Source organism: Centropristis striata, chromosome 22, assembly GCF_030273125.1.
Source record: "Centropristis striata isolate RG_2023a ecotype Rhode Island chromosome 22, C.striata_1.0, whole genome shotgun sequence".
In the NCBI taxonomy this organism is placed as follows: Eukaryota; Metazoa; Chordata; class Actinopteri; order Perciformes; family Serranidae; genus Centropristis; species Centropristis striata.
Window position 1 is genome coordinate 17,806,839 of NC_081538.1, and position 15,279 is coordinate 17,822,117.

General features: G+C 40.5%; 1 protein-coding gene across 1 annotated transcript in view; it reads right to left on the bottom strand.

Annotated features, from left to right (window-relative positions):
• The window catches only part of nav3 (neuron navigator 3), a 248,969-nt gene that overhangs the window by 40,489 nt on the left and 193,201 nt on the right, over nucleotides 1-15,279 (bottom strand). The window contains 5 exon segments of the mRNA XM_059325699.1: nucleotides 484-525; nucleotides 1,264-1,689; nucleotides 3,251-3,977; nucleotides 5,218-5,527; nucleotides 9,261-9,384. Coding sequence (XP_059181682.1) covers nucleotides 484-525; nucleotides 1,264-1,689; nucleotides 3,251-3,977; nucleotides 5,218-5,527; nucleotides 9,261-9,384 — 1,629 coding nt within the window.

Here is a 15,279-nt window from a genome sequence, read left to right on the forward strand (position 1 = left end):
AAAGTTTATTTATTTCAGCAATTCAAAAAGTGGAAATAAAACATTATATAGGTCCATTACATTATTAATGAAAAATTTAATGTCTTAATGTATTTAATTTCTTCTCATTATACTTATATTATTCATTACATTTAATGAAGACCTAAAATTCAGTGTCTCAAAAAAAAATTAAATCACAAAAGACCAATTTTAAAAAGCATGTTTAATATGTAAATGTTGGCGTCTGTAAAGTATGTCCATCTATATGACTCAATACTTGGTTGGAGCTATTTGACTTAAACTACTAGAAATTGACTTTTCCATCATATTCTAATTTATTGAAATGCACCTGTACATGATGCCACACCATGCCACATACACAGCAACATGGAAAGTACACTTGATATCAGACTTATTATTTCATGCAAATGTATAATAATGACGTATGTGAGTGAATAAAAGAAGAGCAGTTGAGAATGGGATCTGGCTGCAGATGTGTTGTACCTCAGTCCCTTTTTGGGAAGCGTGTTTCTGTCAAGAGGCATGCTGTTAAAACACAGAGGATGAGTGAATTAGATGAACACCAGGAAACATTTGTTTTTGTGATACATGAGAAAAAAAACACTTTCATTGTACAAACTTGACTTTTGACACACACTTACACACACAATGAAGAAAACAAAGACATTACTAATGCATCACAGTACAGACAACAAATATAGAACACAGGCCGATTTTAAATATTAATCAATTGTTTCATTTTTGAGACATACAGCTAAACTAATGAGGAAAAATAAACTTGTGCCCTGTTTAATCATCGTTATGTGATGTATTGCATGCACAGTTTGTGGACAAAACAATGGAAACACCCTGATAAAGGGTTCTCATGGGAATGAGCGTTTGAAATGATCTTTTTCTATCATGGCTTTGGACCCACAACTAATACTGTCTTGACTGTGTTAAATGCCTTTAATGATGATCCCAGAAACATTAAAATTGGTACCTGGTCAATGCAATAGATACTCTAAGCTTTAATTAAAGTTGGCAGGTCAGGGTTTAACTCTAGAAATGATAAAAATACCAAAACCATGCCAGAAAAAGAAACTTAAATCCAACCAAACTGTGTGCTGGATGGGTGAATTTCTTGTTATTTTCTAATTATATTACTTAGGCTTCCTCTGCATTGTATTTCTATGTCTCAGGGTGGGGAGACATACTTTTTGTCTCTGTTCTCAAATGAAACAATGAATACGATTTAGCCAAATCGTATTCCCTGTTACTCACCCCTCAGACAGGGTGGACTTGACACTGCCGGTTCGTGTAACCTTGGGCCCGTGGTGGCCCAGCGGCAGATCAATGGACTCAGAGCTGGTGTGCAGACTGGTCATGCTTTGGCAGCTCAGTGTGTCCTTGCTGCCAGCTGACGAGCTACAGGCAGGCCAGGGCCGAGCGTTGGAGGGCAGGGAGAGGCCAGAGGCTGGGCTGGAGGCCGGGGAGTCGGTGCACAGGTCTGGGGTTTTACCGTACAGCGGGCTGCTGCCACCGCTCAGGCCGCCAGCGCTGCCCAGGCTCCCCGTGCCAGAGGAGGGTGAGTCCAGACTGGCCTGCCTGGCCAGCGTGCCGTGGGGGCTGCCCAGTATTGAGGGGCACTTGCCAGAGTCGGGAGTGCCCGGAGAGCTGGCCTTGCTGCTGGCTTTGGTGCCAAACAATCTGGAGGTAGAGAGGTGGGTGCAGTCATTCAGAAATGCTCAAAGGACAAGTGATGAGCATCTGCAAGATCCATACTGGAAAATGAAGAACTTTGGACTACATTAAGGTTATCTCTTTTAATTACATATTGTATTACTGCATTGGTCACACGCATCAAGAAACTCAAATGTAATAGAGTGAAAAACAGCTACTGAAACATCCCAACATCTTCATTGTAACACCAACTTTAAACAACAGAAATACTGAGCGCACTTTACCAACACATTAATCGCTCACAGCAAACTCTGCTGCAAACTCTTAGTCATTTACATGGACACATCTGCTCTCACAGCTTTGCCCGTTTCAACCCTGTGACTTTCAAGAACCTAATCTGTTAGGCCACTCAACTCTGTTTGCCTCCCACATATGCTCAGACAGCCTGCTACTCATACTGCTCCTGTCCCAGTCTGTCATCACAATCACATAAAATATATAGGTGACGCTCTCTTGGAGAGAAAAAAAAGCACAAAAAAAAGCTTGAAGACATGCAGATGAAACGAGTCGGTTTGACAGATCGAATGGGAAGGCTGTTTGGACACGCCTGCAGAACGCATACTTCTAATGAGTCAGGGATTGGCGTGCCGAGAAACTCCTGTCTCCTGTCTGCTCTGATCAAGACTGCTACGCTGGCTTTGCCTGACCTGAATGAAAAGCCATCACCCCCTTCATCTTCTGGGTGAAGATATGTTTCATCGGCAGTGGCTTATCACCAACACCGGGGGAACAATCTATGAAATGTCACCCCCCCCTGGCTGTGCAGCCGAGTAAACTTGCTCAATCAATCTTTCTACGAAGGCGCTGAAATATGATTTATAAAGTGTCTTATATTCATTCGGTGCATCCAAACATATCTAAATTTGCAAGAGATGACAGAGTATATATTTTAGTCAGGGTGGGGCTTTAACTGTACAGACGACATCTCTGATAAATGCCCCTATCTATCTACTGTCTACTAACCGAACATTGCTGAGCACCACAAACATTATAAAATACAGTCATGGAAAAAATGATTAGACCATTGTTTTCTTCAGTTTATTGTTCATTTTAATGCCTGGTACAACTAAAGGTACATTTGTTTGGACAAATATAATGATAACAACAAAAATAGCTCATAAGAGTTTCATTTAAGAGCTGATATCTAGCCATTTCCCATGGTTTTATTGATAATAACCAAAATCATTATCAAGAAAACCATTAAACTCCCATGAGCTATTTTTGTTGTTTTCATTATATTTGTCCAAATAAAAGTACCTTTAGTTGTACCAGGCATTAAAATGAAAGAGAAACTGAAGAAAACAAGGGTGGTCTAATCATTTTTTCCATGACTCTACATTAAATACCTGAAGACATTAACTTATCTTGCAGCTAAAGGCGTGCTTGCTGAACTGCAAATCAACTTTAAACTAATAATCGAGGGACTGAAAAAATACAGCATGTGATGAAATGCTTGATTCACGTAGAAACAGACAAGGCGAAGGACAAAGACAGGACAGAGGCTGGAGGCGTGTTCTGTGTGTCTGACCTGCGGAACGTAGGAGAAGCGATATCGGGGTACTTGGATCCGGGCTGCCTGAGGCCTGACTGGCCTGCTGAAGTGGAGGTGGGGCTGGACTTGGGGGAGGTGGACAGTCCCGCTGTGGTGTCCTGGTCTGACACCGCCACTTTCTCCTTGTCCGTCTGGTTGATGGTGATGGGACTGGAGCGGTCTGAGCCCACTTTTCCGTCCCTGCGTTTGGCACCTGCTTGTGTTGCGGCCCCTCCGGCCGATTTGCCGCTAACGTTTGAGTCGATGCTGCTGGAGCTGGAGCGGTGCCCGCTGCGCCCTGCTGCCACCCCGCTGGAGGATTTGGCCGGTCTGGGTAGAGAGCGGTACTGCAGGGTCACTTTGGAGCCGCTGCAGCTGAGCAGGATGCCGTCGTCCTGGGGCTGTGAGCCATCCAAGCTGGTCTTACGCACACCACCGATGCCTGTGCCTTTGCCGAGGGCGGCTGAGGATTTGGGCGCCTTGCCCAGGGTGGCTGAGCCGCTGGCGAGCGTTGCGCCACTGGAGGTGATTAGGGTACCGCTGGGACCCGGGATCTTCTTATATCCAAAAGTAGCAGTGGTGGGTGGGCGTCCAATGCCAGAAGGAGGTTTCTTACCTTCGTCCCCACTGCTCTTCCCAGCGTCTGAGGGCGAGCGCTGGATGGCAGCTGAACTCTTGGAAGGCGCCTTGCCCTTCTCCGAGGCCTTCGCGTCATCAGTTTTGCCTGTCAATTTGCATAAAGACTTATTAGCACAAATACAAAAAACATTACCCTCAGCAGATTCTTGGCCCAGCACTTGTTTTTTATCACCTGTGGGGCCACAGTGCAGGAAAAAGCCACGTTAGTTTACATTTATGGCCAACAGCCAGAAAACCTGTTTATCACAGCTCAGCTGCATTGAAAAGCAATACTTATCTGCAACAAAGCTGCTAAACCTGCTGAGTGGACTGAAATTTTTAAGAACAGCTGCACCGTCTCCAAGCACAGGTATCAGTGGAAAAACAAAAAAATAACAAAACTTTCAGGCTGAGGCAACAAATCTGCTGCAGCTCACAAATGACCTTCTTCCAAAATCATTATTAGTGTAAAATTAAGGCACATTATAGTTTTTTTTCAGGAAGGAAAGTACAGATTTAAATAGTTAAATGCGTTTTAGAGTCCTAATATTGTTCATACTGGCTCACTGTAACACTGACATGGTTTACCTGGGCATTTGTAACATGTGCTTTCCCTACAACCCTGATTCCCAAAAAGTTGGAATATAGTCCAAAACACGTATAAATCAGAATGTGATGATTTGCTGTTTCTTTGTGACATCTATTCAATTAAAACTGTGCAAAGACAATATATCTAAGGTTCAAACTGAACTGTTTGTGAATATAAACTCTGAATTGATGCATTCTGTTTTTTACAGTTGAGGTTTCTGCCTCTAATTTTCTAAATTGTTGGGTTAACAACTGAAGCAGATTACAGGTGCATCTCAATGAATTAGAATATCATAGAAAAGTTTATTTATGTCAGTAATTCAATTCAAAAAGTGGAAATAACACATTATATAGATCCATTACACACAGAATGAAACATTTCATGTCTTCATTTCTTTCATTTCTTCTAAGTATAATGATTATGGCTTACATTTAATGAAAACCTAAAAGTCAGTGTCTCAAAAAAATGTAATCTTACAAAAGACCAGTTTTAAAAAGTATGTTTATTATGGAAATGTTGGCCTCTGAAAAGTATGTCCATCTATATGACTCAATACTTGGTTGGGGCTATTTGACTTGAACTACTGGAAATGGACTTTTCCATCATATTCTAATTTATTGAGTTGCACCTGTAGATATGTTTGCCGCTTTTTTCCACCCTTTTTCCAACTGCATATTCTCTGTTAAGAAAAACATTTTTGGGCAACCAGGTCAGTCCTCCCCATGTTGACTATGCTACTGACTAAAACAGCTCCTACCTGGTGTTTTGTGGGCGGCAGACGTACCCTTGGTCCTGGGTGGCGTGATGCCCACCTGGGCCGTCATGCCCCTCCTCCACGAGCCCGTCTGGGACATCTGGGCCAGCGCGGCCGCCTTCTGACCGGCGTCTTCGTACTGACTCTGGGTTTGAGAGGAAGAGGAGGACGATGAAGGCTTCCAGCGGGAGGAGCCGCTGCTGGGGTCCATGCTTGCGTCCAGCTCCTCCTCCACCTTCTTCAGGTCCTCGGCTCCGGCCCAGCTGCTGCTCACCTCCTGCTCTGCATGCTTGGACCTGCTGCCTTTCTGGGACTGGGGGGTGGTGGTGAAAGCACAAAGATATTAATATATGGTTGGGTAAAAAAATGAAACTGTGATTCTTAAAATGTGCAAAAATACAAGAAATGAAATAGCATTTCTGATATGCACCAAAGTTATTATAGTTAACGAAAACTAACGAGATAACGAAAACTAGAATTAAAAAAACATTTTCGTTAACTGAAATAAAAATAAAAACTAGAGTTTAAAAAAAATAAAAAGATAACTAACTGAAACTGTATTTTGTGGTTAAAAAACTAACTTAAACTAACTAGAATTATAGTGAAAATGTCCTTCGTTTTCGTCTTTGTCAACTTTTTTCATATGTAAACCTTTTTGGTTGATATGAAATCTATTTCATCTATTTGGTTTTATGACGTAATAAACTTATTGTAGCTGAGATGGATAAGACAAAGGAAATGAAGGCAACATTTATTGTGACTTTTTAAAAAATCTCACACCCAACAAATACCCCATTACAAAAAAAACTTGAAAATGAAACTAAAACTAAGCATTTTCCAAAAACTAAAAACTAAACTACAACTAGCAAACTCACTCTAAAAACGAATTAAAACAAAACAAAAATTGAAAATGAAATTTAAACTAAAACTAATGAAAAATCCAAAACTATTATAACCTTAAAATGTACAAGGACCATTGTTGTAGTTTGTGACCCTGACAGCTTGTTGGAACTATCTATTCTACGATCGGAACCAGATCCACTGGCGCTCAGAAAGTGAGCTTTGCATCCACTACACTACTGGCAAGTAATTCATACAACTTAATGTCCAAAATCCCTAACTATCCCTTTAAATGACGTTTACTAGGCATACTTTAGAAAATAGTAAGCAATGGTGTCAAGTACAGGTGCATCTCAATAAATTACAATATCATAGAAAAGTTTATTTATCAGTAATTCAATTAAATGTATTCTAATTAAAATGATTATGGCCTACATTTAATGAACACCTAAATTTCAGTGTCTCAAAAAATTTGAATATTACAAAAGACCAATTTTAAAAAGCATATTTAATATGGAAATATTGGCCTCTGAAAAGTATGTCCATCTATATGACTCAATACTTGGTTGGGGCTGTTTGACTTGAACTACTGGAAATGGACTTTCCCATCATATTCTAATGTATTGAGATGCGTCTGTATGTGCTCGTTAATAGTCTTAAATATAAACCTGTGGTATGATTCTTTAAGAGCTATTATTCAAACACATACAGCCACCACAACGAGATGTAAGTCTGCACAAACGGAGCAGCGGGGCGTGTGTCTGTGTGAAGTCGTAGCTATCTTTGGAATAACCCAAGTCCAGATCTCCTCTTTTGGGACGCATGCAAACACACCCACACAAAAACACACACACACACACACACACACGCAGAACAGAGCAGAGCAGAGCAGTGATAACTAGCCTACCTTGACAGATGGCCAGTCTCCCTAGCAACACCAGAGTCTCTTAAGAGCCCAGTCTGTTGAGTATTTCATGAGGGGCCAGAGATACTTGGCAGAATACACCAAAAGCCTGTGAGGAGAACTGAGCAGTGGCCTTCAGTTCGCAGTTAATTCCCTCAGCTGTGATTTCTGAGCTCGCACACAGACTGGCCTTGGTTTCATGTTAAACCAGAATACTTGTAACTCTGCATTTGATGGAGGGACTTTAGTCAGATCTGGCAATTCAGTTTTTAGAACACGATGTTTTCCGTCTTTTGGAGCTCATTTTCTGTCAGTTTCTGTAACAGCTTTGTAAACTTTCTCTGCCATGTGTTGTGTTATAAGCAGTGCAGTGTATTAGTATTGTAGCTTCATGAAGGTAAGAGACTCACAAGAGACAGGTTAAAAAAAGAATGGCCAAAAACTGCCAAGATGTTCTGACTTTATTCCTTTTTATGTGTCAAGCTGCAAACACAGTACCTACATTTCCCATAATTCAACTCAATAGCATGTTTCATTAGACCCTTCCTTCCAAGACACCCACTTATTTAAACTCCACACCCTCAGTTTATAAAGCAGGGCTTCTTTCTTCTTAAAAGACTGTGAGTCTCAGCCCGGATCAGATTTATTTTTCAAACTTTGAAAAGTTCCTTCTGGGCCCAGAGACTCCAGTGTTTTTACGGGCCGAGTATTAGCTCCTTGTGACGAGTAAACTCAACATCATGTGTAAATTTATAAGACTTTAAGTTCTGGCTTGGAAAGTTATCAAATCCCTCTACAAGTGATTGTGTAGGCAACAAGACTGAGAGCTACAGCCATGCTAGCAGCTCTGGAAGGTTCTTCTTCTAGAGCTGCCTTAAGCTTTATGCTAAATGGCAACACACTGATAATGCTAACATGCTGATTGTTTAGCATGTGTAATGTAAACCAGGTTCCCCATCTTAGTTTAGCATGTTAGCATGCTAACACTTACTAATTACACAAAGTAATTACAATACTAAAATACAATAGGGACCTCGCAGGTCGTTGCCTGCTCGGGCCCTAATGATTCATGGTTGGCTCAATCCCAGTGTCCCCATCTAAGGACTTAACTGACATCACCTGGTAAGTGCTTAAGAGCCTCAGGGCTCCTAATGGTGTGAACAGGGATTGGACAACACTTAGTAATGACATATTATGTTACTTTGACAAAACCAAAACATGTTGGGTACAACTGTGGCTATGGGAGTCTTTATTATTTATGTTTTTTACTTTCTTCACTGCCAAGGCCCTTAAGGGGCCGACTGACCTGATTTGAACTTTTCCTGCGCTCTTGCCTTACAGAGTGGACGACAGGTAATTGTCTGATATTCATTTTTTTCCATTAATTAATTCATTAATTAATTCATTAATTCATTCATTCATTATCCTGAACCACTTATCTGCACTCGGGTCACGGGGGGGCTGGAGCCGATCCCAGCTGACATTGGGTGAAAGGCGGGTACACCCTGGACAGATCTCCAGACTATCACAGGGCTGACACATAGACCAGCCTTTTTCTTCAACTTCTTGTTCATTTTATTGCCTGGTACAACGATAACCATTTCCCATGGGTTTCTTGATAATGAGTTTGGTTACTGTCAAGAAAACCATGGAAAAATGTCTAGATATCAGCTCTTAAATTAAACTTTAATCAGCCCTTTTTGTTGTTATCATTATATTTGTCCAAACAAATGTACCTTGAAGAAATTGAAGAAAACAAGGGTCATTTTTTCATCATTTTTTCATCATTTTTTCCATGACTGATCAAACAGACAACCATTCAAATTTCTCATCCACTCCTATGGGCAATTTAGAGTCACCAATAAACCTAAGATGCATGTTTTTGGACTGTTGGAGGAAGCCAGAGGATCCAGAGAGAACCCACGGGGAGAACATGAATTCATACAGAAGAGCTGCAAGTCAAAAGTACTAACCACTCTACATTAAGCCCTGTTAATGTGGTTTTCCTTTGTAAACTGAATATGACACCCAGTCCTCTTTGGTTACTTATATATTTTTAAACTTACATTTTGGTAACACCCGTGTTTAAACATCACAATGCTATACACTGTGGGTTATTCCCTCAGGCAAAGTCTGCAGAAAAATTGACTTACAGAAAGTGCGCATTAAAGGCTGAAAATGTCTACGAGAGAGCCCTTAAGCACTCGACGATTTGACAGTCCTAAACCCTGGTAGACATTGTCTGAAGACGCCTCAAAGTCCATGAGCGTGGACCCTGGGAATGGGCCCTTTGTGTCCTTACCTGTGCTCCCTTGCTTTTGCGTGACGAGCTGACAGCGGAGTAGGCGGGTGTGTTCAGATCGTCAGTACTGATGTTGTCCAATGTGTCGCTCAGGCCGCTGCTCACCGAGCTGCTGTCGTCCCAACTGTAGATGGAGAACAGAGGTCTGTAAAATCATATTTCTAGTTCATGCAGTAGATTTAGCAGGTGTAGCAGCAGTTTCTTCTGACCTTACACAACATTGCTCTGTGCTTTCCTAACAAGCCCACAGTCTGCACTCCATCTGCCATCCTCATCTCCTCACTATAATTAAAACTTCTACATGTCACTGAAGGATTGCAGACAAAAAGAGCTGGGATCATTTTCTCCGCAGCTAGGTTAGCAGCCTGGTAGATCATCTGTAATTGCCCAATTTGTCTCTTCAAACAGCTGCGCCCCTTTTTAGGGCCCCATTGACTTTTGGGTATTTGAGTTCTTTCTTTTTTTTTTGAGGAAAAAAAAAAGCATTAGCTCATTAATCGTTAAGCTTCTCATTAACTCGGAGTGTGCTGAGGAATAAAGGGATCTTAACTGGCACCTTCATTATTTAGCTGTTGTTGAAGGCTGACAGACATCAAGAGCCCGAAATGGATCGAACATCGATCACTTCCACACACACTCTCTGTTTAATTACAACAGAATTACTGCTTGGAATACTCCTGCAATATGTTGCTCTAATCTGCAACCCATTTTCAGCTATCACACACTATAAATCACCATCAATAATCATATATTAGCTCTTCTTCTCTATCTTTGTCCTCTGTCTCTCTCTGGCAGTCAGCTACAACACAACACATGCACAGTTTGGACACATAAATACTAATACTGCCTTTATATGTTTGTGTGTTTGCATGACCTAACATCTTTAAGAGTTTGATTTAAATGTGTAAGGACAAAATATTAAGCAGTACAGCACAGAAATGACAATCAATACTAACAAACTGACTGTTAACACGAATGGCGTCGCTGTGGCAGAGAACAAACAATTTCCCTTAGTAACTGATCCTTTCATCTCATGTGAATTTTCCCTCTGACAGATCCCAAACACAACCTGTAATTGAGATGATTTTTAAAAATAAAAATCTGAAACGACTTTCAGAAGCTAATTGTGCTCTTTTTTTTCTCTCCAACCAGTCAATTCAGGCTCGCCATCTATAATTCATTGCAGACAAGGATGAGACCCGAAGGCTGGCTGAAAATGAGAGAATAATGAGTCATTCTTTAAAAGGCTCACAGAGGAGGGAGGGAGGGAAATGTGGGCGAGCTGGAGATGTGCGGACGTGTACAGTGGCTGTCCGGGGAAGATAATGGCGTTATTGATTTTTTAGAAATTCGACAGTCAATAACCATAAGAGTTGTTATGCTTAAAACAGGCATGCCTTTCATTGGCTGTATTGGATTGTTTGATTAAATGAAGTGTTAATAGTCATGAAAAAGCTCAATCTATAGAGAAATGCACACAGCCCGTATTCAAAAACTGTTCCTGTTCCTGCTGTGAAGTTGTGATGTCACAACTATACTATATATACAGTCATGGAAAAAAATTATTAGACCAACCTTGTTTTCTTCAATTTCTTGTTCATTTTAATGTCTGGTACAACTAAAATATTAACAAGAAAATAGATAGCCATTTTTCATGGTTATCATCATTATCAAGATAAGATATCAGCTCTTACATTAAACTCTTATGAGCTATTTTTGTTGTTATCATTATATTTGTCAAAACAAATGTAATGTTAGTTGTACCATGCATTCAAATTAACAAAATATTGAAGAAAAAGGGTGGTCTAATAATTTTTTCCATGACTGTAGGTAGAAAATGCCACTACAGTGCTTTTAAGCTATGCTTAACTAAGCTAAGCTAAGCTAAGCTAAGCTAAACTAAGATTTCAAGACAAAGAAGAGGGAGCTACAAAGATATAAAAAATAACATTAAAATAAAAATAAGACATATAAATACATAATATACAAACATTTTATATAAGAGACATACATAGCTGCTATCGGGCATTAACCATTCATATTGCACACAGGTTTTTTTGTTTTGATTTGGGGTTTTTTGTTTGTTACAATCCTTCCCCGGTTGCAATGATGGTGCAGAGACATAAAGAGCGAAGACGTGGAAAACCCAAAAACACTGACCAATCAGGGCAGACTGGGCTTTTTGGGATTTGGGGTCTTAAAGAAACAGGCACCAAACGGGCCATTTCAGACAAGAGGATGAATGCAGCTATATTCAAACAGATGGTATGAATATATACATTACAGCATGTAAACAAGTTCTAGTAGAAACCCAAAATACAATCTGAATCTGAAATTGAGGTTAATATGTTCCCTTTAAGTGACCGGTTTCTATGGAGATGTAAAGGACTGTTGCTAGAGTCTGCATGCAAAAATGAATAGATGTTCCACACTGACCTGACACCTGTAAAAGGTTTGTAATGAATGAAGTGCAGAGCAGACACCCAGACAACCCAGTTGTCCACTGGTGCAGTGTGAAATTGATTTGCTCTTTTGGCAGATTCAGAACAAGCAGCATTTATCTTCATGGCCAAAATCTGACCGGCTCATAACTGCATAAAAATACAAACTGCAGGCTGTTTGAGGACTTAATGCTGTAAATTCATGTAATTAATTTCAAATTATGCAGAATTTTAGGCTGAGAAAACAAAACATCCCATTTCTGAAAGTCTTTTGTGTGATCATGTTGCTGAAAGAACGTTTTGTTTAGGAAAAAAGAAACCGTGAACAAGCAACAGGCAATGGGCCTTTGTGTTATTTGAACATCATAACCAATTTCTTTTTTTTGCCTTCCTTAATCTGTCATTTTGAGATTTCATTTTCCTTCGATTCAAAGAGACGGATGCTTGAGGCACGGCTTGTCACACGAAAAATAAATGGCATCCTAGTTGTCTGTCTGGGCTTTGCCGTTGTGTATCTACAGCTTTAATGCAGTTCTTTAATGAAAAAGAAGCTGTGAGTGGAGCTCTGATATCAAACACGAGTCGAAGCGAGCGTTTGATAAGTGTTTCTGCACGCACAAAGCTTTTGCAAACAAAGCCTGTGGAAATCGATGGCTTTGAAACACGCCTGGCTTGTTTCCCTTTAATCATTTCCTCTCATCTGCACTTAAGCCTGTCGTTGCCGATACCGTGGCTTCGTTTTGAGTCGAGGGCCGCATCGTCTGACAGCAGCTAACTGCGTCTGACTCGCTCCTGCTACACAACAGCAAGTCAAAGAGCAAGTTTGGAGGTTAAATGTGTGGGGTCTTTAAGTTTTTTGCTAGTGACAGCGGCTGTGGGGTCACCTTGATGATCTGATTTAAAGTAACCCTTCTGCTGAGCTTCACAGTGACGGGGGAGTTGCAGGGCACTCTGCAGCTTCCTCTGAGGCCAGCCTTCAGTGCGTGACAGACAACAGGGGCAGAGGGAGCCAAATTTAATGCTCCCAACAAAATGAAGCAGTCCAAAGTGACTTGGCTGCACTCCAAAACACAGATTTTGCCTGCAGACATACAGAAAACCATGTCGCTATTCATAAATATATATATTCGGTATTGAAATATTGCTTCTGAGAGCATCAAATTCTCAGAGTAACATGGTTAAAAAACGGAAATTTGCAGAGATCAAAGAAACAGATGGTCTTTTACAAGTGCTGATTGCTCCTTATGCCTAATTGCACATCTCAAATATCATTTGAGCTTGTTTTAAAGTGAGAAAAAGGTTCACTTTTTCCACATCGCTATTAATTTCCTCCAAACTGAGACAAATTGGACTTGATAACACAAAGTGGCGCACATTTACTTGGGTAATGCAGAAAGGAAGGTGGTGAAACAGCAGTGAGAGGACGGTTAGTCTATCATCATAATATGCAGGCAGAGGCAGATGGCTGTGAAGAAGCTCATTGACTTCCAGTTTCTTATCTAAACATGAGAATAGTCCCCTGGCTGCAACATATCGCTCTCTGCTCCAAGGGTGGTCTCTCCAATACAATACTGAAAATCTTCTTCTTTCGGGAGAATTAGTCAGAACTGTGGGTAATATGATCCTCGCTATGTCTTGGGTAATCCTTGCCTAATTAACATAATGAGTCACAGTGAATAGCTCGTGGAGTCATAATCACAAAGTAAAGATGCCCTTTAGCTTTTGTATTTTCTTCTGTAAATGTAATTCTTTAGGCAAATTTGTGTTAATTAACAAACTGAGTCATGATAATGGAACACAATAAAAAGCAGAAGTAATTAAGTGAATGGAAAGGCAAACAATGATTCAACATAGGCATATATACACATATTTAAATACTGTAGCTAGAGGACATAATGTACTGTCTTTGATTTAAGTTCTCATAATTATTAACTATTATGACATTGTTGTTTCTGATGTTTCAATTCCATCAACCATTATCATGACATAGAAAGGCATTCAATGTGTAATATTAGGGGTGTAATCCTTCAAATTTTAAAATATATCAAACTCCATTTTTATGCTATTTAGGTCCTGTTATTGCCCTCAAAAAGCAATTAAATGTATCAACGTGTTATAAGTACCTTTCTATGTGGCAGTTTTCTATTTTAGTGGCGGGGTCCGCCATAATTTGCCTTCATATGCATGATGGATTCACAAGAAACGATGCCATACAGCATTACTGTTGGTAAGTGCAGCTTTTAATATGATTAAAATAAATAAAATATTATATTAGCTCTGACTGACAGTGACTGTTCACTACATACATGTATTTCTTTAACTATTTCAGGTCTATTTCTGATAAAGTAGATGCTCAAGGAGTGTTAGCTGCCCCCAGAATTCTGGGACCCTGTAGCATTAATCAAACTTGCAGTTACCACCAACAACCACACATATCGCCAAATCAACCAGGACTGAAATCTCAAGGATTATGATTTTTCTTGCCAGAAAATAGAAACTAAATACCTAGAAAACTATATCATATGAACAAAAATGATATGATGTTGATATTCAGAAAGCAGATAAGGTAAAAAGTATCATAGAATTCACATCATGAAAAATTGTTGTTTAACAAGTTTAAGGAGGAAGATTACAAAAATATATTAAAATATCCACATTTTCTAAGGAAATCCACCTAGCAGACATTGTTTAGTGGTTTCTTTAAAGGTAGGAGGGTGAGACTCCGTGGCGCCAGCTCCCTTATCCAAAGTAAGTGGAGCACCTTGAAACGCCAACCTCAAACTAGAGAAGGGTCAGAAACTGATTTCTAAAAACCAGATACTTTGGCACACACGAAGGTGATAGTTGAAACGTCGATATTGATCATCCTCCCAAAAACCCTGCAGATAGAGCAGGGAAAACCTTCATTACTGCCTCCACAGTGCCTGGGCTGCTCCAGTGAAGCTGCTCAGCAAACAGTAATGGATGACTGTGTTTTTCTGTGGGAATGGGAAACTGGGGACCGCTGAACCAGAGCATCCGCGCTCTCTGGATCTTCCTCGGATAAAGGCTGGATATAAAAACAAAAAACAACAAAAATAAATTGCGCTCCTCCTCCTGAGAGCCCGCCTGGCTGTAACGGGCTGAATATTTCATCGGGCCGACTCCCTGGACCAGCTCTGACAGAACAGAACCGTGAAGCCCCTCCCCTCAGACCTGCACACTTTCACATGCTCGTCACCACATCTCCTACAGGAAGGGGAGGGGGGAGGGGGGGGGTTTACATCCTCAAAAATGGCACAGCCGAACTCAATAACCCTACAGCAAGGGCGGCTGAACCGGTGTCATAACTTCTTAAATTAACAATGAGCAACAATGTACAGAGCAGAATGCTTGAGAGGAGAATATTGCCTTTTCTCCCATATTCAGGCAGTGAAATTGGCACATGGCACCAAACAGCCTCCCCTCCAAAATCCATAAGAAAACACGTTGTATTTCCCCTGTGAAGGTTCTGTTCTTTGGACAAACACTCTGTGATGGCATGGCCTGTCATGTCTGACATAGAATTGTATAATAACTCGTGCTATAAAAAGGTATGG